Source organism: Pyrgilauda ruficollis, unplaced genomic scaffold, assembly GCF_017590135.1.
Source record: "Pyrgilauda ruficollis isolate IOZ18807 unplaced genomic scaffold, ASM1759013v1 scaffold13, whole genome shotgun sequence".
Lineage (NCBI taxonomy): Eukaryota > Metazoa > Chordata > Aves > Passeriformes > Passeridae > Pyrgilauda > Pyrgilauda ruficollis.
The window spans coordinates 9,597,523-9,622,767 of NW_024511432.1; the positions used below are offsets into that span (position 1 = coordinate 9,597,523).

Sequence of the window (25,245 nt, forward strand, 5' to 3'; positions counted from 1 at the left end):
TCGGCACTTCGCCCCGCAGCGCGCCCGGCCAGCGCAGCCCTGTTGCACCGAGTCCGGGGTAGCCGCCCCCTCCCCGGCAGCGCGGGGCGGCCGCGGCCCCGCCGTGCCCCGCTCCCCGGCGGTGACGGTCCCCCCGCCTTTGTCGGGCGGGCGGCGGCGGCGGCCGGTCCGTCCGTCAGTCCGTCCGCGCCGGGCGCGTGGCTCCTTTGTGTAGAGCAGCTGCTCCTGAATGCGGAGGCAAAGCCTGTGGCTTGGCACTGAGCTTTTAAAAAACAACAGCCCTCCCTCCCTCCTTCCCTCTCCCCTGCCCTCCCTCCTTCCCTCCCCTCCCCTCCTCCCGCCGAGGTGGACGGGCATCCACCTGGGTCCGCTGCCCACCTCTCCTCTCATCCTCCTCTCTTCTCCTCCTTGTTTACCTGCACTTTTCCGCCGCCTCTTCCCCCGCTGTCCCCGCCGCCCCCCGGCCCTCTCTCGTCCCCGCTCTCGGGCAGGCTCGGCGCCCCGCAGCTCCGCTCCCTCGGCGGTTTGCCCGTGCCCCTAGCTCGGGGAAGGCACTTGAAGGTGGATCTATTAAACCTCCCGGCGGTCTCTCCAAGTGGACCAAATCTCCAGCATGGATGTAAGATTTTACCCGGCTGCGGCGGGCAGCGCGCTCCCCGGAGACCCCTCCAACCTGGACTTTGCCCAGTGTTTGGGTTACTACAACTACAACAAGGTGATTATTCCCGCGGGTGTTAATTCCTCGTGCTGCTACCCGGGCCGGTTGCCCGCGGACCGGAGTTGGGGCTCCGTCGGGGCGGGAAGGTCGGGGCTGGGGGATGCGCGGAGCCCGGGGCGGGAGCGCCCGCCGCTCTCCGCGGGGCCGGGGGATGCCCAGCCCCGCAAAGTTGTGCTCGGCGGGCCCGGGCGGCTCCTCCTGCCGCGGGGCTCGCCCTGGGGAACCTGCCCTCGGGCCGGTGCTCGGGCGGTTCAGAGGGGTGCGAGCGGCAGACAGCCGGGAAGAGCTCGGGGAGGCGATCCTGCTCCCCACGGCCGGCGAACAAAGGCGCGTCCCGAGCGCGCAGCGTTCGCGGTGGGGTCGGGACTTGCCGAACTTTCCCCGGGCGGGAGCCCCGCGGCTCCCGGCGCGTCGGGCGGAGCGCGGTGGGCTCGGACGGCCCTGCGAGGAGAGCACGGAGCCTCCCTCTGCTCCGTTCTCTCGGCTCAGCGCGGCTCTGTCATGGCCAGTTCCTAACTAGAGGATTATCCAAACGGGAGGATTATCTAAAAGTGCATCAGCTGCTGGTACAGGAGGGTAACTAACGCTCCGCTTTGGCGAGGGCTGTCACAGAAGTTGCAGTACCACTTCTGTCTATTCACACCTCTGCGGCATGTGCAGTGTTTGGAGTAAACCTTACAGTCAGAAGCAGTAGTCATTTCCCAGTGTCTTACCTTCATTTACAGAAATATGTTTTAATAATACGGGGATGATTTACCACAAATTACCCAAAGTTGAGAATGACACTGTGACTCACGCTATTTTGAAAAAGACTTAGCTGTTTGCACTGTGATGTGTCAATAGCACATTGAGCTATTAGCACTGGGCCCTCACACATGCACATAAAGATCCCTTTCACGCTGTGTTTTTCCTGGTGCTATGTTTGTCCAACCTCTGGGGCCTTTTGTGAGGCACTGTATGAGATGCTGGGGAAAAGAAGGGTGCTGCATGAAGCCTGAACTTACGTTAAATCCTTTTTTTTTTTTTTTCAAAAATCCTTTCCAAACGAAGAGATAAACTTTGCTGAAATACAAACCTCACTTTCAGAGAGAGAAGTAGCGTGTGTTCAAACAGATTCAGTAGCTGGGGAAAACTTTATCCTAGAGAAATCGCGCGTGGGTGGATGTCGTGGGTGGACTGCAGTGTCGCTCTGCAGGCCGATGTCCCTCGGGGCCGCTGAAGTTTGGCCGGCGGGGCGGCTGTCCGGCCCGGGTCCGGCTGTCCGGCCCGTGTCGGGCTGTCCGGCCCGTGTCCGGCTGTCCGGCCCGTGTCCGGCTGTCCGGCTGTCCGGCCCGTGTCCGGCTGTCCGGCCCGTGTCGGGCTGTCCAGCCCGTGTCCGGCTGTCCGGCCCGTGTCGGGCTGTCCAGCCCGTGTCCGGCTGTCCGGCCCGTGTCCGGCTGTCCGGCCCGGGTCCAGCTGGCCGCGGGGCGCGCAGGGCCCGCGCATGCGCGCGCGGGGCTTTGTTAGCGCGGAGCGGAGCGCGCCGGGCGTGAGGTGAAGATGAAATGTCAGCCCCGGCTCTGAGGGCTGCTGAGGACTCCGGGAGCTCGAAAATGCCTCGTAAATGTCCGCTGTTGGTTGATAAGCCGGCTAATTTTGGAAACTTGCAGCGCTCACTGGCAGCCGGCGTGTTTACTGTAAATTTCACTTGTTCTGTGACTTTCCTGTGTTGTGCACGGCGTGCGCTTAATTCAAGCTCAGGTACAGGTTACTCTGTAGGCTCTTTCTAAATTTCTTTGTACGTCCAAAATTTTTAATATCTTCTGAATACCGGTAGTTTCTCGTGTCCATTAACTTGCTGCTAGTGCACAGTTACATATAACCTTTTAACTGTATTTCCCATCGTTGTACAATGAGAACAGAGTGTGCATTCAGAAAAAGTCAAAAGTAACTAACTTTTGGCCTATTCAGAAACACATTTCACTTGCTGCGCTCCTGAACGTAATTTTGGCAAGTACCTTGTAGGCCAGGCTTCCAGTCTGCAGCAGAAAATATTTTAATTAACAGAGTACAGCTCATGATGCTTGTGTCTTATAATAGATATCTTTGTATGCAAAAGGCCTGATCTGGGGCAGGCTGACACACAGGAATTGTGTTGCTGTTGCTGTGAGCTCTTCATTGGCTCAGCTGGCAAAACAGCAACGTGGTGTACAGGTGTTTCAAGGACATAAGAAGAATTTGTGAATGAGTTCCTAGAAAGGATGGGCCTAACTGTGTTAATCTGATCTCATTTTCTGCATTGTTTGTAATCTGTAGTTATAAGAGTCATTGTAAATTTGTGGGGTGTTTAATTATTCTGATAAAGAGAGTACATCTATTTTGATATCTTGCCTCCCTGCTTTGCTTTCCTTGTCTTCTGTCCTCTTCCCTGTGTTTCTAAGGAAAATAAATGATTGTTCTGTTAGCTACTGAGATGACCAGAAGGCACTGAAAAAAAGGGCTGAAATATTTACTCTGCTGAAGTAAATGTGAGAACTGTTATTGATTTCACTAGGGACAGTATTTCACCTCAAGTCTTTCTGAAACTCATTTGAGCGTCCTGCCCACTCATCCATGCCTGCTTCATTGTTAGGAGCTGAATCCGTGTTCTCCTTGTGACAGTGACATTGCCTGTGACAACTGCCGGGAAGCAGCGTGATGGCAAGAGTAAACAGACTACGTGGTTGTACATATGTGCAAAAGCAGAATTATTTATGTGAAAATATTCTCAAGATCATTAAGACATAGAGTTGATGGCATATGGCCCGCCTGTGGAAAATTGTATTTTGCATGATAGTGTCTAAAAATATCAAATTTAAAGCCTTTTAGTGCAAATACATTGCACCCTGTGAGACAATGCTGCCTTCCACCTGCATGCTTTAAACAGAATTTCCCAGAACTGCAGGGTTTTTGCCCTTCAGTGGGTGCAGCACTGGCAGGAATGCGGCAGACTGACCCATGAACCCCCAGGCAGGACTTGGGATCTCAGGGTGCCCTGTGAGGAAGGGTCAGAGGTGGGAGGGGAGCTGCATCCTGAGCCCTGGGTTTGGAACCTGGGATGATGAGGAGCTGTGCTGGCCCTGACCTGCAGGTAGCCTTTGGCTGGATTCCATCCCAGCTGCTTTCTAAGTGCAATGATGTGCTTTTGAAATTGGTGCTGAGGACTGGATAAGACCTAAGGGTGAGGGATGTCATCTTGGGGTGTTTTGGAGGAGGGTTATTGTTGAGTACATGACAGGTGTTTGAAATGGACTGATGCACATACACATCCCTGCCACCACAGCAGTTTCTAGGAGATTCTTTGGGGCTGCCTTTGGTGAGGTGGTGCAACATGGCATGCACATGTGGAGGGTAAAAGAGGAAACAGGGGCACAGAGTGCAGTGATTTGTCCAAGGTTACACAGTCGGTCACTGACATAATCAGGGCCACAACCAAGGTATTCTGAGATTCAGTCCAGTGGTTTATGCTGAATCTCATTTACTCTAATAGGATTACTTACATGTTTAAAGTAAAGCATGTGCTTAAGTGCTTTGCTGGATCAGGGCCATATTTGATAAGTTTTCAGCCCTGATGTGAGAGTACATTACTTGACCCTGCATGTGTGTGCCTGGTGGTGGCTCGGGATAACAGCGATCCACTTCTGCTTCATGGAATTGCACAAGTGAAACCATGGTTTGCCTGCTTCTAGAAGAATCCTGCTGCAGTATACTAAAAAAAAAAATCACCAAAAAGGAGCTATAAAAATTACAGAAAGTTGAAAGAGACCAGCTGTTGTAAAACATTCTGCTTCTGTTTTGAGCCCTTTTATGGTTCTGCAGATGGAGAATGATTTTGGACATTCAGTACAGTTGAGTAGCTTTTTCTAAACAAACTTTTTCACTTATTGAGTAAATTATATGTCTTGTACTAAAAATATTTAGGGAACTAGTATTCATCCTGGCATACACATGTGGGGGTTTTTTTAGTTTTTGTTTTTTTTTTTTTTTTTTTTTTTTTTTTTTTTTTTTTTAAAGAAGCTGTAATTCTTATAATGCCATTTGGAAAAAGTGAAAACTCCAAAACCTAAATACAGTGCTCAGTGCTTGAGTTATCATATTAAATTCCAGAATCCTTACTTCATTATTTAGCTGCCTGCATTTTATAACGTTTATCTCTACTACACAGATTGTCCTTGAAGGATACAAATTTCAAACATACATACCTTAATTTAGGCACACATACGAGATTGTCAGAGCTTGATGTTTTTGGCTGAAATATTTTTCATTTTACAAAGGAGGCTCAGGAAGTTTATCTTGTTCTTCCAGAGGTAAAGCAAAGACAGCAATAGTTTAGTAGCAACTAAACTGGGGCTCTAAGTCATTCCTATTAGAATGTTGTTAGGAAAAAGTGGATTACAGTTATGCAAATAATTTAAAACTATTCTTCTTGCAAATTTAGGGTGGCTCTATATGCATGAGTTTTCCTCTCCTGCAGCAGATGGTGAGAGACAATGGGTGCATGTATGTTGCTAAGACAGAAAGCTCCATGCTCACTCATCAGCTGCCCTGCACATATCTTGTTTACATCTGGGCTCTGCTCTGGTGCAAAGGGGCAGTAGGGGCAGTCTCTGCTGCTCTGTGCTGTGCTCCTGTGTGTGTCCACAGCCTGACCAGGACAGAGGTGGCCCCAGCTGATGGGACAGGGCCACAAAGCACCAGGGAGAAGTGGTGAAGTAGAGGTGTGTGGCAGAGACACAAATACAGGTCTTGTTGGAGACAAGTTAGGCAGGGGATTGGGAACTTTCTGTTGCAGTATCAACTCAGTAAATGACATTTTATCACCAGTATTTTCCACTGATCATCTGGCACAGGTGGCAAGTGTGCTCAACTGCTTCTTTCCCAGAACGCCCAGCTCTTGCCTTGGATATCTCAAAACCTCAGGACTGTGTAGGCAACTGCTGCTAGGGAGCAAAAAAGTTCCCAAAATATTTGTCTGTCCAGTCCAGCACTAAAATTGTTGGATATATAATTCCTAGTCCCTGGAAGAGGAAGTGAAATGGTCATATGAGTATGTCCACCAGAATGAAAATTATAATTTGTATCATCACCCCGCCTTGCATTATGTTGTTTTGCAGGCAGAGTCACCCCTGAGGTTTTCTGGCATAGCTAAGAGCTGGCTGTGAAACAGGAAAAACCCCTGTATGCCACAGCTGTGCAAGAACCTGTGGTTGGTGCTCAGAATGAACACCTGTAATGGGGATTCTGACTGGATTGTGCAGTGTACAGTTTTTCTGTTGCTCACATAGTGCAGCTCCTATACTGAATGTACCATTTGCTGGTTGAGAGTTGATTGTATAAAAAATATACTTTGTAGAAGTCAATTTTTAGAAATAATTTTTAGATGTTTTCATTACAGTGGGTTACAACCATATCAGTAAGATGCTTGCAGGAATACAGTAATACATAAAGAGTTTGAATGTAATGCTTAGGAGATATTTAGAGTACTTAAGGTATGTGTGGAAATCACTAGTGGGTGGAGTTTTAAAAACAGTGATATTTTGTAGCAATCACAACTCTGGGGTGTGTGTGCCATGGAGACCCACTTTGCATAGACTCTGGGGTGAGGAAACATTGACCAAATCCACTGGGATGACAAGAACCTCATTCCCATGGTACCACCCATAGTACACCACATTGTACTTCACAGACAGGCACCCAGTCCAGCCTAACCTTATAATGAATTATTGCAAATTTATAATAAAATCTAAAATAGAAGCACAGGAAATAGCAGCCTCTATTCTTTGGCAGATACTCAAGAGAGGCTCTCAGTTGTGTGATTCATTTGTTGCAGTTTTGTGCAGTGTCTGACAAAGTGAGGCCAGTCAAACTGTGACCTGTGGTTTGTGCTGCAGCTTTTATTAAATTTACAGTTAATACATGCCTATATATTTGTTGAATTCTGATACTCCTTAAAAACCTAAGTAATGCTATTGAATGATGATGATCAAATTTAAGAGGAGAAGAATTTGTACAGCACTAATCCTACCTTTTTATCTGTAATCACTTTTCTACTGCCGTAAAATTGAGTACTGTTATACAGACCTAATGGCAGGGTTGAATTTTCAAATGCTTCACACTCTTATCTGATAGCTGTGTTCTGTACTGTTACCTGTCTGTGTGATGTATTTATAGAGTGCCAGTCACCACAGTATCTTTGTGATGATTGCTACCAAAATTGAGAACTCTGAGGTGAAAATCTAATCAGGACTTTAGATAACAATGTCACACAAGAGCCTTCTGGTCTTTGCCTCTGTGCTCTGTTCAGATGAAGACTTAGATGAGATCATGCTTGCTGCCACGTTATTCATTCTTTATTTTTGTAACAAGATTTCTATTTCACATCTTTTCCACTGATGCTAGCGTGTGTCAAAACAGTCCAAATCCTGTTTTGAATGTATTCTCTCTGTTTATACCTGAAACAATGTATTCAAAATCACAGGCATTACAGGGCAGCTGAAATATTAAAACCAAAACGGGAGACTGTCATTACACAGCTGCCTCTGCCATGGGTAATCTTGAATGTCCAAATAGATGTTTTCATGAACTTCCTCATTCACTTCATGGTAATGGGAAGATTAGCTGAAAATATTATTTTCATCACATTAAAAATAGCTGAATCTTATGAGCAGAGTGCTGGAAGTATGATTGACCAGTGTTGCAGGCTGAATTGTGTTGGAAAAGGTGTGCTACTGAAAACAGACAACGTTAGTTTATAATTGAAAACTGTTTTAAGCAAACAGTTCATCTAGTTTTCAGTTTGTTTGTATAGTTCATGTTCCAGCTCTTGGCATCAGTGTTTGCTGTTTATTCCTGCACAACCAGTTTGCCCAGCAGCCACATTTGGCTGAAAGCTCCATATCAAGAGGGAAAAGAAAAGCAATCCACTCTCAGAAACTGTAAGTTGAAGGTATCCCTTGTATCAAAGTGTTTTTTTCATGCATAGAAGACCCATTCAATGTGCACATCTTTCACTTACTTACATGTGCATTAGATCAGGCCTGGTCTTGGTATTTCACAGAGAAATTTTTATCCATTCAATGTTTTATTTTCACTCTTTTAAAGTAACAGCCCTTCTCTGGGTCACTAGAGACACATATTATTGTTCCTGGCCAAAGACTTGTGAGAGCTGAGACTAACATGGAAAAGAGTGGGTTGTGACATAGGTTAAAAACAAAGGGTGTTTTGGGATGAAATGCCAGGACTTGGACTGGTAACCTCTGAAATAAGGGATCAGAGGTCTCAGCTACTGGCTGGGGTGAGAGCTGCAGAGGCAGCAGCACAGGGATCTCCTCCCTTCCCTGCTCTGCTTTACCACCTATGTAAGTGATGGTTACGTTAAATCATTGTGTTAAAGCAGCACATTTCTCAGACAGATACATTTGCATTTGGATTTTCCTTCTCTACAGTGAATATTCTGAAGAGTTCTGATCAACTGGGCAACCTAACAAAAGGCTAGAAATATATAAAATTACCAGCATGATAGGATTTGTGGAAAATGAAGTCTCATGCAGATGGTTAAGATCACTTGGGGTGAGGTGTCTTCATCTCTGCCTTTGATTTCCTTAAGAAATTTTGTCAAGAGAAGCTCTGCTGTGTTTGGCAGTCCTAGTGGTTATAGTTTGTATTGTAATTCTCTAAGCAGTTAATATGAGAGAAATTAGAAATGGAAACCTAAAATCTAAATAGTTTTAGACATCCAAGTTAATAAAGTAGGGTTTTTTTTGGTTTTTTTTGTTTGTTTGTTTGTTTTGTTTTGGAGTGGGGCTTTGTTTGTTTTTGTTGTTGTTGTTGTTGTGGGGTTTTGGTGCGTTTTTTGCAAGGAAACAACATGAGCTTTATGAATCATCTTTTCTGTCCCAATGGGACAATGCCTGTATTCAAAGTCACTGAATTATATAAAGGTTTGTAGGTTCAGGACATATTTAAACACCTCAGTATTGATTAACTGTCTAATTTTGATAAGAAAATGGTGTTAAAGCCATGCAAGAATCAATTGCTGAATGTTGGAGTAGCTTATTTTCAGAGCAGATCATATTTATCTGCCATTCTTTTTATGCTACTCTTTTTATGGTTGTAAGGCTTACACAAATAGTTGAATTTGTGAATGGTTTGGGATACTGTATTTCAGTACTTGTTATTAATAAAATTTGTTATTAATAAAATGCTTTTGTTAAACTGTACTTTTATCAGTAAACTGTTTACCTGATAGGGGATTAACAGTCCTCTATTTACATTCTTTAAATAAAGAAGAATTTTATTAGGAATGGAAAAACAATCATTTTGTTTGCTTTAATAGGTTAATGCTGTTACTTTTGTGGTTTCCTGAAAAGCACGTGGCTGAAATGATGATGACTATAATAGGTGGTGGCCATGTAAATATGGGGCTATTGTGCTATTGATCTTTTGTAGCAAAAAACTTGGTAGTTGTGGTTTCCTACCACAACCCAACATGGTTCTTTTTTCTCCTGTTGTTTTGCTTCATACAGTTTGAAATATGTAGTATACTTTACATTTTAAAAAAGCCTATTCTATACACGTGTTAAAACCCCAAGAATTTTACGATGCATTCTCTGCTCTTTTTCACAGCAGAACTTTAAGTAAAAACAAGACTGATCTCAAAACTACACTGGACTATAGATGTAAATACACTGTGAGGTGCAAACACAAGAGCTTAGTATAGATTTGCAGTACAAAGCAATCATGAGAGTAAATAATATGTTTATGCCTATGTGACTTTCTCTTTGTGGTTTTATGAGAGTGTCCAATTGCTGTGTTGCAAATGATAAGATGAAGTCATTTGTATCAATTTATTTTGTCCTTCCAAATAATTTGCAATTTCAGAATATTGTTAAATAAAAGGATCTAACAGATGTTTCTGCTGTCCTTTCCTCCTGACGTTTTTAAATCCTACTTAGAGCTATCTTTATGCTCCCGTGGTGGTGCAGCTGAGACCCAAGGAGAGCATGTGGAGTGGTAAATCAGATGTTATGTCACACAGGGCAGCCAGGCTTCCCAAACAGTGGCTTGCATCACTGCTTCCATGATAGAGATCTACCTGCTGTTTATGACAGAGCAGAAGGGCCTTTGTTTCATTCTCATACTTTCATCTAAGCCTCTTTTAACGTAATAGCTCTGTGCTGGGGTCTTGGATGATGCTTGTAAGGTGCATTGGGTATTGGATGGCTTCTGTAATTGTTGTTTCAAGGATGTGACAAGCCCTCAGTGTGTGCAGCCTCAGTTCTCAGGGTTGTCTCACCTGGGTCTGCCTCCAGCACTCCGAGTCAGCCGTCCCTGTGTGTCAGTGACTGCAGTGCAGTGGTTCAGTGCTCCCTGCTCTCCCTGGCCTGCTGATGGAAACAAAGGTTTGTTCTGAGATTATCCCTTCCTGGAATTAGCTTTGTGGGTGCCTTTGCTGTGAGAGGGCTCTTGGAGTGTGCTCCGTCTCAGCACATTCCTTGGGTGGCTTTCTCATCTCCTTGTGGCTCTGCTGCCTGCTCTGGCTGGTGCTGATGGCACGTACCAAAAACCTGACATGCTTGGGGCCACCACAGCTGGGACAGAACCTCAGTGTTTGTGCAGCTCAGACTGAATTAGGTGAAAGACAGGCAGTTTAATCTAGGGCTAAATGTGACTCAGAGCGATTAATCAGAGATCATATGAAAGGAAAATATGTTCATGAAATACCTACTCAATCAGGCAAACAAGCAGCACTTCAGTGTTGTGCATACACAGGTGTGGGGTATGTCCAGTGTGCAGCTTAGAGATCAGTCTTGCTCTTTTACCTGTAATTCTTCACAACAAACAGCTATAGAATGGTAGTGTGAGCTTCTGTGTTTATTTTGCCTCGATCTGCTATAGCTTGCCCAGTTTAAGTAGAAAACTGTTTTTCTAAATTTAGTTGGCAAACAACTTGTGATAGGATAGCAGCCTTTTTCTGTCTTCTCTGCTAGAAAGTGTCTGAGTAGGGATGGTGAAGATTGGCTTTGACTTCTATCAGCACAAATATATTGCTGGTGATAACATATCATAGGAGTATACTGCCTATCTCCTGTATTCTTGTCTCCAGTAAATAGCAATTTTTCAAGGGAGGTCTCAGAATCTGCCCTTCTGTTAATAGTCTGGTGGAGAGTTTACATACCAGAAAAGAATCCTGATTCTTCGCTTGATAACATATTAAAGGGTTTGGGTTTTTGTTTTTTGAGTTGTGTTTTTTTAGTTGGTTTTTTTTTTTTTTTTTGAGGTTTGTGTTAGGTTTTGTAAAGAAAATTGGCAGCTATTGCTTGTAATACATGTAACTAATAAATGTGAAATTGAAAACGTGACTCCTGGACAGTCACACATTTTTAAAGCTCACACAATGTGTATTGGTTTGCACCAGCTCTAACACAGTTCCACTGCTTGGAAAATGTGGGGAGGGGCACTTTGCTCCTGCACAGAATACCCACATTAAGATACAAACATCTTTGGAGATCATGGAGCTCCTTATGATGGCTTGTAACATTTGGATTGCTAACTAAATACACTCTGCATCATATTCCATGTCATTTGTGTGTTTATGCAGAATTATTTCTAAATAGAAGCTTTTAAGGTTATTCCATCATGAGGCATAAGTGAGAGACAGTGATAAAAAGCTTGATTTATTATGACTAACTGCAGGTGAACACTGTTGTTATGCCTCACTCTGAGTGTTTCTGTGACTCAAAAAGGACTCCATTAAAATACCATGACGTCAATGGAGTATTTTAAATGCATATCAAAGGATAAAGTCTAGAAATCATAATAGTAAAAGCATCTATCCATATACTTTTAGACTAAATAAAGCATTTCTAGATCTTCTGAGTTTCATTTATTCTCTGTGTGGGTGAGACCTGATATCAAGGATACATTTTGCTTTCTGCTCCCCCAGGTGTAACCTTTTTTCTTTTAAAATAAATGTGAAAGTAGAAGGAACAATATCCATGGAGGAAAGTTATTCTGTACCTTCAGGCTCATGAAATCAGATTGATACTTTGCAGCTGCAGTGAGTACAACCAATGCACCACCAATCTGACACAGAATTTTAACAGTGAGAAATCTTTGATCTTCTTTTTTGATTTTTTTCCCCAATTCTTCTTATTTTGCTCATTTTTAGAGTTTTACTTCATCTTCCACACTTCTGTGTTAGGAAGAAGTCTTTGCATTATTTGTTGCCAAAGGAAATGGCCATTTCTTGATGTAAAAGGATAGAAAAAGGGATGTGAAACACCTTGGGGACAAAGAGGGAATAGTGCCTTGGGAACACTGCTAAATATTTACAGTTGGACGATCAAGTGTTTTCAGTCTCTCTGAGTTCTTAAACTTCTCTCTTTTGTTGGCAAGAAACAGTAATAGAAGGGGGTGAAAATACATGTTATTCCCATTTAAAATTTTTCCCTACATTTTAGAGAACTGATCTTTGCTTCTCATTTGATCAAAAGAAAGAGGCAGGTTTGTCTTTGCTTCTTGGTTCTGGTTGTTTATGGCATCCAAAGTTTGTTTATGGCAAAGGAGCTCATATGTGCACCCTTTTTCCCCAAAACTCAAGTATTCAGGGGTCATTGAATGCAGAAGTAAGAAATAAGAAGATTTTAGATGATGAATCTCAGTATGTATGCTAGAGCAAGGCCAGTTGCTTATTGATCCCAGCTACTGAAGTTTTCCCTGTGAAGCTGATTTATGTTTATCTCAAAAAACCCCAATCAATCAGTGAGACAAACTGAACTTCATGTAAGAACTGATTTAAAACATATTCAGCTTTTTCTTTCTCATCCTTACTTTGTAAGAAAATCTTCTGTGGATTCAAAAGGAAAGGGTGCAATCCTGCTCTTGCACATAGGAATATACTCTCTTTAAAAAAGAGAGTTGGAGCTGCTTTTGAATTGAGCTTCATAAGTAGTTTCTTGGGCACTGAACCACTCATTTCCTAAAAGGATAAAGCCAGTTCTTTGTACCTTCTGGCAAGACAAAGGAATCAGTCCTGCTGCTGCTACGTTATTGCAGTGTTGGTAAGTGTTAACTCTGGCTGGTGAGAAACACCTCTTCTGCTGGGCCTCTCATCCTTACCAGAAGCAACACATTGGTCTCACTAGTTTTGTTCTGTACTTTTACTAAATAAATGAATGATTATTATGTTTTCTCTGGCTTAGATACCAAACATAAAGGAAGGAAAATGCTACACTCATCTGCAAAGGTACAGATAATTTTCATGTCTGAAGTGTGAAAGAAGTGACACACAAAATTGCAGGTCTGTCAGAAAAGTTTAAGGTTTTTTTCATAAGTGCCTTCTACTGGAGAATTTCATTTTCTTACGAGAAGACGACATAAGAGATAGTATATATAACCTAACAGTAATAATGGAAAATGCAGGGTGAGAAAGAAAAGAGTGTTCCAAGCATGGCTGTATATATATATATAACCCTGCCCATGAGCTTAGACTGAGGAGAGGAAAGCCTTTCTCTCCAGAGGGCTGAGCTGCTGAGGCAGCCTTTGCATAGGGAAGGAGCAGTAATCACTTTTCAGGCTCAGGGTTGATGCTAAATGTCATCTGGTTGGGTGAAACACAGGCCATGGGGTTAGCTGTACTTTTCATCTTGCTTAATGTTGTTCTTTTAGGTTTCATCTTTACATTGCTAAATATGTGATACTGAATTTGTGTTATGCACTTTGTGAGTCTTAGAGTGAGTCTGTGAGACTGGACAAGGCAACCACAGATGTGATAGTTACTCACACACTTAATAACAACTTTGGAGTATTGTGTAACAGCTAGTAAAGAAAATTAATGCCTGAAGTCTAATTATATAATGGAAAACAATTAGAAATGAGATTTTTAGATGGTGGGCAGTTACCTAGTATCTCTTAATGAATGTGGAAAGACTATTCAGTTCTTCCTTCAGAAGCGGTGGGCTTTTCCTTGGTGGTGATGAGGAGGGAGGGGAAAAGGCCTTTAAGCGTCTGAGGTGGTGGAACAATCCACATCTGGAACCTTGACAATCTCTAGAAGTGTGGTATTAAATCATTAGATAGTTTGTATTGATGTGGGTGTTTTGCAGGTGCACATCAGGTAATCATCTGCTTCCTCACCTCCATGCTCTGCTAAATGGTAGCTGCCTCCATTTTTGAGAACACAGCATTCCCAGGAAATATGCTTCGTACTGTACCCTGTGGTGTTCATTTGTATTATATTTTTAGTTCAGCATAAAAAAAAAATAACAGCATACTTATTTATCTACTCTTTTAGGGAAATTTCTACTGTCCACTATTGCCATCATTATTATAAACATAGTATCTTTCTAATTGATGTAATGATTTTTTTCCCTGTATGTCCTTTTCCAGGCCTATTACATGACAGAAAAATGTGGGCAGTGTGTCTTTTCATTTTAAACAAAGATTATCTGTTGGCTTCTTGAAATGGTCGTCTGGTTGGAGTACATAAAATTGAAACTTCATCCAAGTAATTTTCTTTGAAAAATCACATGAAATAAGGGTAAAGCTGCAGAAGTTGTATGTCAACAAACAGTATCTTGAGGATTCTTCAGCTGGAGTGGAATCAGTTCAGTTATTGTTTCCAACAGAGAGGGCCCAAGCGTGTGGCACAAAGAGCTGGTAGATCTCAGATCTCTTTGAAAGCCTCTCATTCATAGCACTGGGTGTGACACACTGATGTTTTTGGAAGAGATCATTTGGCCGAACTGGTTTTGTGTTTCAGACTCAAAAAACCTGTAGATTAATCTCAGAAGTTCAGAAAAATTTACCAGTAATAAATATCTGCTGGTTCTGAGGTTTTAGGAATTAGATGGCTCCTTCTGAACACGGGTAGCCTCATGTTTAGGTAGCTGATTATTTGCATTTGCAGCATGATTTTGTGGGAATTACTGAGCTCTGAAATATACTGTGAAGATGTGCTGCTTGGTTATAAGGCAGTTTAATTGCAAAAATCTTATTGTCAAATTTCATTGCTGCTATTTCTTAATATGTCCCAAGACAATTATATTAATTTTGTGCTATTAAAATGTGATTAAAAACCAGTGTAGATTTTTTTCAATAAGATTCTAGCTTTGTCTTTTTTTGAAGAGTAGGTTGAAATAGTTGAAAGGTAAACTTTAAAGCAGGTGACTGTAGCTGATGTAAAAGTTTTCTTCAAAATCTCAGTTGTCCAAAGTAATTATTCTTCATACTTTGGCTGCTAAGTACTAACAATGGGGTTTTATTTGTTTATGCTTGTGCATCAGAATGGGTAATGAAGTGTTTTATCTGGTTTATCTGGAAAGAAAGATTATTTTTCTTCTTAAGTGGACTTTAGAAAAGCGAATAGATGGGGCTTTGGTAGCATCCCAGACCCCTGAAGCTCGATGACAAAGCATTTATCCTTGGTCTAATGTGTCAAACACTGATTTTGGGGTAATGGTTTGAGAGATATGGGCTGGGATCTGGCTGGCAGGGAAGCACATCTCAGCAAGGACCTGTGGTGGACTGAAACAGAAGAACCTGGAGTGAGAGCCTGCACAGTGATCAGTACCTGACACACTTGCCCTGTGTGATCAGGGGCTCAGGGACCAGGGCTTGACTAGCCTGGAGAAGGAAAGACTTCAGGGGACTTGACAGCATCCCCTGTACCTGTGAGGAGATGAGACAGACTGCTCAAGGGTTCATGGTTGGAGGTTGAGTGGTAACAGGCACAAGCTGAAATGAGAGTTTCAGGCTGGATGAAAAGAGAAAAAAAAATCACTTTGAGGATAACAGAGAATTGGAAGAGGTTGCCCAGAATCCTTGATGGTTCTTAAGACCAGACTGAAGAAAAACCCCAAGCAAGTAGTTTCTCAATTGGTGTGGCTGTACTTTGAGCAGAGGTCGGATTAGAGATCTCCTGATGTTCCTTCCTAGGGCTGCACAAGGTGAATAGGCCAAGATCAATTTGATCCTCCTTGCACTGTTGTAGAAAAACAGCTCTGGAAGGGTGGCATTGCCTCAGCCTTGGCTTGGCAGGGCCCAGCAGTGGGAGAATGAAGCACTTGTTTCACATCCAGGATAACCATCTCTGCTGCTGGGGAGGAGTTGCCTCTCAAGGGGGAGTGAGCTGGTCACTGTGACCTGTCAGGCCATGGTGATTTGATGCAGCTGCCTGGATCCCCCTGCAGATGCATATTAACTCATGGCATCCTAAAACAAATGATTTTTGTTTAGTTCCATGTAACCGTACTGTAAGGGATTTCTAAAATGGAGCCCATCAGTTTGGTTTGGCAGTTGTTACAGTGTAGGAAAAAAGTGTTTAAAGACTTTATTTGAAACTCCAATCTGGAATAGGTGTCGCTGGTACCCGTTAGCTTTTCATATATGTGACTTGGCTGTTGCTTCTATAATAAAGTTTTAGAGTTTCTTCTTTCCTTCTTCAGAATTCCATCCACATGATAATTCAGTTTTTATTCTCTATAGTACTCTTTAGAGAAATTCATCCAAAGGAAGGTAGTTCAAACATCAGAATTTCCTAGAAACCCTGTTGCTTTTGATACACAGAAAAACAAATCACAGTAGCAGCACAGATTTGGAGATGTAAAATAGTTTTCCTAGAAAATAAAACTTTTATTGTGCACAGCAGTCTTGGAAGTAGGTTTTTGAAGGAAGCTTTTAACTTTAGTAGATGTTAATTACTGCATTCTACATTTCTTCTTCCTCTGTAGTTGGTGCCAGGTGCTGGTTGCATGAGCTGACAAAAGTGCCCATGTGTGAGAGGAATAGGGAATGTGCTGAACTTTAAAATCATGCATTGGATAATTTGGTATTTTTCAAAGTCCTTGTTCCAACCTAAATCTTTGTGGTATATAGTGGTACCCAAAATGTTCCTTGTAGGATGTTTTGGATTCTACATTTAAGACACTACAGAAGGATCTGATTTTCAGAGGTTGGATGTTATAGCTATGGCAATGAAGCTCTTTAAAATATCACATGCCCAAACCCCTCCCCCAGTCACCACCTGTATTGTAGTAAATTAAGCCTTGACTAGGTAGTGCAGTCTGAAATCATCATGGTAGTGATTCAGATCGTTACTGCAAGAGAGTGGCCTAATGAAATTGCTTTGGGGAGGAAAGGACAGAACCTAAGCACTGCAATGGAAAATAACTCATGACAGTTTTGCAAAACTCAAGATTTCACTGTCCTTACGATCTGCTCCAAACATTGAAAGGAGTAGTAGGTTGAAGAGAAAGTATCACCACCTTCATACCTTAGTACATTTCAAAGAAACTTTTTTATTCTTATGAAAACATTTTATAATCACATCAATTTATTAATCAGAAGTAATTAGCTTTTGCAGTTTTAGAGTCATTAGTCACAGAAATCACATACCCTAGAGAAGATGGACCAGGACTTCTTACATGGTGCTGCCTTTGTGGAAATGGTGCTTTCCCTGTGTTTTTTTTTGTATTAGTTAATAGAAAACCTCCTTGAAAGAAAAAGGATACTCATCAAAGAATGTTTTATGAAACAGAAAAAGAGAACTCATAAACCCTGTTGGATTCCAAGAGTTATTACATTTTACATCATATGCCGTTTATTTTTCCAGATGCCACAGTTAAAAATAATGTATTTTTAATATAACTTGAAGGAGTCTACAGATTCATAATAGCACGTGACATGTTAATATCCTCTGCGACATCCTACTGGTCATATCCAACTGTGATAAACAGTTGTATGTGCTATAAAAGTGACATCTATTATAAAAACAATGATAATGCAAAAGGATACAAACAATCTCTTAAATTTGTAAAGACTGTTGCAAATCTTGAATGTTAATTTGAAGAAAAAAGTACATGCTAATGCTAAGTTTATGCCTTCAGTTAATAGTCTTTTATTCCTTCAGAAAAAAAATCAAGCAGCTATACTTTAAATGAATTTAATGAACTGCAAAGACTGACATTTTCACTATAAAAGTCACACTTCATTTAATGAAGTAGTTAAATATTGATGCTATATTAAAATACAGGCTGAATAAAAATGATAATATGGTTTTTAAAATAAGAATTTGAGCTGTTTTTTCTTGTTATATTGAAAATTTCATGAACTGAAAAAAGGGAAATACAACAGAATATCTCCATAATAAACACAAGGCCCTTTGTTGAAATAACATTAAAGTTGAAAGAACCAAACCTGTAAAAGAAAGGAAATCAAGTCACCATACTCAAAACTCAGCATCTTTGCACTTAAACACTGAATGTTTAAATGAGTGGAACCAACAGTATTTTCTAAAATTTTCAAAAATTCTTGGAAACAAAGACCTGTGCTACAGGTGGTACATAGAAGGCCTAGACATGTGTTTAGCCAGGATCAATAGTTGAATTGAGATCAAACAGGATCACAGTATAAAGTCATGCCTTAAGTGCTGTGATTTTGATGACAGTGTTCTGGCAAACATACATTTCAGTTGGTATAGTTTTAATTTTCAACTGAATTTTTATACCTGTACTTTGACCGTAACATTGACTAAAGGAATATTGCTGGCAAACATGGCTGAGGTGTTTCCCAGCTCCAACACTTACAAGATGGTAAGGGAAAAAGAAAACAAGAATGAATCCTAGCATGGATGTGAATGGGACCAATGACTGAGTGATGGTATGATTGTCTTCACTTTGATGGATTGAATTATGTTGTAATGTACTTCATAAAGCTGTACCAATTCTGACATCAGGCTTCTGTGTGTAGTAAAACACTGAGGATGACATCTTTGGCTCGTTGAAGTCAATGGCAAAACTCACATTAATTTCAGCCGTCTGTAATTTCATTCTCAGTCGCTGACTTATAAAACAATGGCAAATTGATTTAGTACTTTTTTTTTCCCCTTGGGAAAGAGCTCTACTCTATGTAAAATGATTTGTCTTTTGACTTTCATGCTCTTACTCTGAAAATATGAATTTTAATTCAGGATAAATACAATCTGATTTCCTTCCCATACCTGTGAGCATGTAAACATCAAAGGTGGTAAAAGAAAGTGGAGCTATTTTGAAAGTGGTAGGTTGTATGTATAGTCATATACACAGCTGCTAATTGAAACTGATGATGAGGAAGGTAATTTTCCAGTGGAAGACTGTTGAATTCTTTCTGTGACTAGCAGCTGTGAGGTGTGGTCTCTACACGTGTTAGTGGAAATCTGGTTTAGGTGTTTGGGTTTTTTTTTTTTCTCCTTACATGCAAACAGTTTTTTCCTTAAAGCAAAAACAAAGAAAACACTGGAATCTGAAGTTATATAAATGTATTTGTATTTGGAATACATGCTGTATTTGTGTTTATGACAGTGATCTTCAAAATTCTTCCTAAGCTGCTACATCAGCACATAATAGCATAGTTGTGTGTCCTGGTATTTTGGCACAGCAGGCTCTGAAACACGAGCTACTTAATAGAACATAAAATTTTGTAGGCTATTACATAATATCAGTGAAATTTACCTAGAATTAATAGAGCATTGAGAATTTCTTCCTCCTCTAGACATCCTTCCAGGAAATGGATGTCAAATACATGTTTATGCTCTTCATTGTCTTATAGTAGCTCAGGTTCTGCAATAGCTGTGGCTTTGGGTGGCTGATCTGCTTCCTGCCTAAGGCAGTGCTCCTAGGGAATAGAAAAGCGTGCAGCACAGCCCCAAAGAGGAACATTTGGTGGCATGTTTCGGAATCTGTATGTAGGTAAATCTTTGATGGAAGAATTGTAAGAGGTACTTGAGAAGGTATTCTCAAGTTTCTATACTGCAGAAATTCAATAGTTCTGTATTAGAGTCATAATAGTAAAACTGTGGCAGTGCTGCTGTCTTTAACAGTTGTATGGGGAAAAATGTTTTATTAAACACTAATTTCACTAGTTATTTAAGAAGTAGCTGGCTTTGCACACATTAATCTCTTTTTCTTTTTAATTCAAGGTTGATGGTCTAGGTCTTACACATTGTATTTATGAATAGGGCACTCAATAACTATGCAAAATATCTATTTCTCTCATGGGAATCTGTGCTTTGATATATTCTGATCCTTATTAAATTTAAACAGGATCAAATTTATACAGCTTTGGCAGAGATTTATTAAAATACACTGAGTGGACAGCTTGTGGGAGTGCAGTGTGCTGTAATAACATATGCCTCTTACCAGAGAATAGTAATTATTGAGAATCAAATAAATCTGTAGGAGGTTAAGTATATATGGAAAAGATATCAATTGTAGTTTTCTACAACCAGACACAAGTACTGTCTGAAGATTTGTTGCTGTATAAAGAAGTGAACCACCTTTATAAAACTCTAAATATTCAAAATGTCATTTACCAACAAAGCTAATGTTCATCTTCAAAAAATGTTAATGACATTTGCTCAGTAACATTAAATTCATTATTTAATGCTCTTCATCTGCATAAGAAGCTATTCACATTTATACCAAAGATTTATTAAAGGTAATTGAAAACTGTTTGTTACAAAGTTCTGTAAATTTTTCTCTTAATCTGAGTCATCATGTCCTTGGAAAGGAAAATACAGAATAATGGTTACAGATAAAATAAAGAAAAAATAAAGTTAAAATATATAATTCAGCCAGAGTTTGGCATTGGTTTGTTTAAGATCAGATTTAAATTATTGTATGTGATAATTTCACTAGGCTGAGAATTGAAAAGTTTATAGGTGTGCCAGGAAAAGGAGTAACTTCTGGCATAGCTCTGGGTTTGATGAAGCTCCTGTTATTTTGTGATACAATTATTTGGAATTTCAAAGCTGGAAACATGTAAAAATGGTGACTTTTCTCCCTAAACATTGAAAAAAGACAAACCAACCATTGGTGTGAGGGCAAAACCAAATATCCTATCCATCTGCATTGCTGCTGTGGGGAAGATTCCTGACTAGGGTTAGAAAGCAGAATTTGGTGGAATGTGTTCTAGTGTGGGTCCTGGGGAGGTTGTGCTTGAAAACACAGCAGGCAGGGGCTTGGGTCTTTCATGGTTTGGTTCTTCCAAACAAATTTCCTTTGGAAGGTCACAAAAGACATTTCTTTGATGCCCCAACCCCCCCCCCCCCCCACCAGTTCCTTCAGTTACACGTGGAATTTGCTACCTGTACTGATTAATTCAATGGAAAATAGATTTGCTTTTGAAGCAGCAGTTGAAAATCTGTAGGTTTTGTGCTGTAGTAATTCGTAATGAACCATTATCCTGATTTTTATGGGTTAGGGATGTTTGAAAGGCAGCAGTATCCAAATAGACAGTTCTGGATGTGCATGGGTGTGAGGCAGCACTGCAGTGACCTTCAGCTCTGGGCTTTGCTAGTTGTGGTTTAAGTGAATAGAACTTCATTTGGACTGTTCTACTTCCATTTCTCCCTGTGGCATGAAAGATGTGGAGTAATTTCAGCAGGAAATGTATTTCTGAGGATTTATTGTGTGAAGAGAGTGACTTTTTAAAAGAAAATGCATTTAAATAGAGATTATATTTGATTTAATTTAAAACTACTACCATCAGAATTCCTCTGCATTTTATTATGAACATCTAGTAAAAGCTGTCTAGTTTCTTGGTAGGAAATTTAAAAGATATTAATTTTGGTAAAACTTTTTGTAAGTCTTTATGCTTGAACAATTGTATCTTTTAAAAAAAAATTCACTTCCTTACATTGATGTGGATGTGATATAAATCTAGCTCACTCCTTATCAAAATCATGGTGGTTCTTTTATTAGTCTTTTGTCCTTTTCATCTTTCATCCTACATTTCCCAATGGAGATTAAGATTTTTCTAAGTAAACTTATTAAACCTGATTACTTCAAGCTAGGAAGTGTATTCTCTTAAAATAATACACGTTCTGTTTCTGTCCTTTACTGTAGGGGAAGAAACACTGTGTATTTGTTAAAATAAAAGGGCATTTAGGTTCCAATCACATTTCAGTTATCCCATGGCTCTGTGTCCTTGGGCACTGTTTGTGATGTCTGTCCCTCACTGACTTGTTCTGTGAAAGGAGAGATGATGATGATGATGATGATGGCAATGATGACATATAGGGACCTCCTGGTAGTGCTCTGAAGCTCAGTTCCTGGCTGTTGTGTTGGGCTCTGCAGGCATTTCTACACTTCCATGCATATTATAGCTGTGCATAATACAGTTTTGCATAGATGAGGTATATATGTATGTGTGGTGTGTTATATCAGCAGGTTTCACCACAGTCCTGTATAATTATAGTTCACCAATGAGGCATCTTTTGACACTATTGAAATTTTTGTTTCTGTTTGTGATTATAGTAGAATAAAGGTGTAAGGAGTAGGAGAAAATTATTTTTCTTAAATCCCCAGGTGTTTTGACTCAGAATGTTTATTTTTGTGGAAAATTTTCATGTTAAGTCTGTAAGGAGTCAAGTGATTGTGGAAGAAAACTGGGAGTCAGATGAGCTGCAGCCCTAGAAAATGTTCATCTTATCTGTTAAATATTTATAGGTCATGCTCTTCATTGTCTAAGCCAATTCAAGAAAACACACTGTTTTGCAACTGATTCTTGTGGTGTTTTCTTTGAAATATACTAATTTCCTTTGGTGCAATATAGATGAAGATTTATTTGCTTGTAAACAGACATAAGACCGTTTTTAGCGTAAGCACAGGAAATTTATTGTTATAAAAGATTACTTTATTTGTTAATAGAGAGCAGCCACATTACACTGGTTTGTATTTACTTTCATTAAATGTGTTATATGATACAAACAAAATGTAAATATTCCAAAGTTTAAACTCTTTTATAAGAACGCTCACCTCTTGAAATTATTTCCTCTTTTAAAGACTCAAATCAAACATATAGATACCAACTATTAGGCTATGAATTTATTCATTCATCACAGTAAATCAGGTTGGCACTGTGGCTTATAAAAGATCTTCATCTATATTGATATCTTCAGGGTCAAATAGTCATATTGCTTCTTACTTTGAATTGTTGCTACTGGCTATATGCTCTACTACAGGCCCTGATAGAGGGGAAGATTCATGATTGTATTGAGGGGATTATTAAGGATTTAAAAAATGTACTTTTGCATATTTGACTAAGATTTATCTTGACTGCAATAGTTAGATGTTTTGCAGCAATAAAATTTGTTTGGAAATGTAAAACAATTTATGTAATTTATGAATGTCATGGGTTTGTGTATGTTCTACAAAGACAGTGTAAGTTGAAGGCAATAGCCTTGTGTTGTTGGAAGACAGCTAAATAATTGTTCTAAAATGTCAGTGGCTGTGACATTCCAAAAACACTGACATTCTCTTGAGTGATGTCTATTTCATCTCAGATTCACAATGATTAATTAATAATGCTGAGCAAGTGGAAGTTTTAATTTGAAGATAACATATGAGGTACAAGATATTAATTGCTCCAAAGATAACATGCTAATTAAAAGGTTTATGCACAGTCATCTAAGGTTAACTGTGCATTGAAATACTTGGAATAGAAACCTAATTATAGTCTCCTATCTGAATGTTGCATTTTTTGCAAAGGTAGCATCTTTTGTACTTTCTGATTTGCTTTTCCTGGGGAAGAATTCTTTTTGCAACATTCCTTTTGCAGTGAAGGTAGTTCAAAAAGAAAACAGGCAGTGTAAGCCAAGGATTTAGAGCAATGTAAATAGTTCTATGTTGAGTATTAGTTCTAAATGCAGTTGAGAAGATTGTCTCCAAACAAGTAAAGTCAGTTTTGAAGAGAAAACACCAACTTCTCATATCTTAAAACAAGGGAGTTGTTTTTAAGTTTTAGAGTCTTCATATTTAGATAAAGGAGTGTGTGTGGTGTCTGTCTCCTGGGCCAAGCTCTGTCTCATTCTCTTAGCAAAAAAAGGGAAGGAGAAAAATGCAACTCCTGTGGCTCTCCTACGATTTATTCTGTTGCAGAGCAATTTTCCAGCACAGCAGTTTCTACCATTCCTTCCTCTGTCCTTTGCACCCTTTTGGAAGTTTCAGCATCACCTTATCCAGCTGACAGGAGTGAAAGGAGAGCTCCTGGCCCTGGCAAGCTTTGGCTTTCATCTGCAGGAACGTGGCATGTTGGAGCTGGTCCTGGCCCGAGGAGAGCCCCTGTGCCAGCAGCCATGTAAATAGATAACATATGTCATGCAAGTGTCATGGCTTTAGAGACAAACATCATCTCACACTGAACGTGCATGACTTTTGTGTTCTCCTTGCAGGACTATGCAGTGGAAATAGACCTTTTGTTCTTCCTAGATTAACATAAAGCGAGCAACTTCACACCACAATAAAAGTAAGTGGTAGTGAAGTGAGTTTGGAATTCTTACCTGCATGAAGTAATGGCTGTGGACATTGACTGTGGTCTCACACCAGTGTTAACTTTCATTCTTTGTTGCCTCAAAGGGAGCAGCCATTCTTAAGCTCTATAAACTATTTATTACATTCACTAACTTAAAGTGCAGAGGTAGTATCACTTTTATTTTAAATCATCAAGTTGAATAATGGAAAAAAGTCTCTGTTCAAGAGAATTAAGCAAATATTTAAAGAACATAAATCTTTAGTCTTGACTTTGCATGATGCTACCATAGGCAGCAGCAGCAGTTTCTGCTCACTGCATATATATATATATATATATACACACACACACATATATATGGGGAGATATTGAATTGCACATGAATACTGCATGTATAGCTAACATAGCTTCATATTCCCTTATATCCTGAATTGCACAATCATCCTTGTACTAAGGAAAAAGAAGTCTTAATTGAGGCAGACAGATCAGTTACCACAATAAAATCCTTCAGTTGCTTCTATGAGTGCTGATTCTGTAGGGCAATAACTAATTAAACAAATAAATTTTCTGCCATCTAGAAACCTAAATGTTTTAAAAGTTTATATCCTAGTGTGTTGGACTGAGGTCTAGAGAGAAATTGTCTAAATTCAGAAGTATGGTCTTTAAAATTCTCTTACTTCAGTTTTCTTTTCCCTTCAGTGCATAGGAACCTGTAATTTTTCTCAGAAGTCTTTATACTTAGAAAACGTTCCTGTGTTCTACAGGTAACCAGCAATACCACCATTTATCTTTATCCTTAGAGATTTTGGTGCTTTTGGCTTATTCTTTTGGCTTATATTTGGCTTATTATTTTGGTTATTTTGGCTTATTCCCCTTGCTTTTGGAACTTAGGTCCTTTAGGTTTTCCTACTTACGTTTTAGCATTACCTAAAACCTATACCCTGTGATGTTAGAAATGTTACTGTTTTCATTAATTTCTCAGGGCCAAGAGTCACAGAGAACTTAAGTAACTTGATCAAGGTCATGCAGACTCAGGTGGCAGAACCAGGAATTGTACATGTATTTTCTTAGCTGTAATTCCATCCTTCCTCTCCTACTGAGTGTTTCTTAGCAAGATGTAGAAATCTACAGGTAACTCCACTGAGATTCTTAAATGTGTATCAATGGCTTTCAGAGAAGAAATTAAAAAGCTGCCTTGGACTGTAATCAGTAAAAGTCCCCAG

At 40.2% G+C, this 25,245-nt stretch overlaps 1 protein-coding gene across 1 annotated transcript in view; it reads left to right on the top strand.

The window, feature by feature from the left end:
• The first annotated feature begins 6 nt into the window (after positions 1–6).
• The window catches only part of TOX3 (TOX high mobility group box family member 3), a 74,414-nt gene continuing 49,175 nt past the window's right edge, over positions 7–25,245 (top strand). Inside the window, exon 1 of the mRNA XM_041458724.1 lies at positions 7–715. Within this exon, the coding sequence (XP_041314658.1) occupies positions 614–715 (102 nt within the window). The 5' untranslated portion in view covers positions 7–613. The remainder of the gene's footprint in view (positions 716–25,245) is intronic.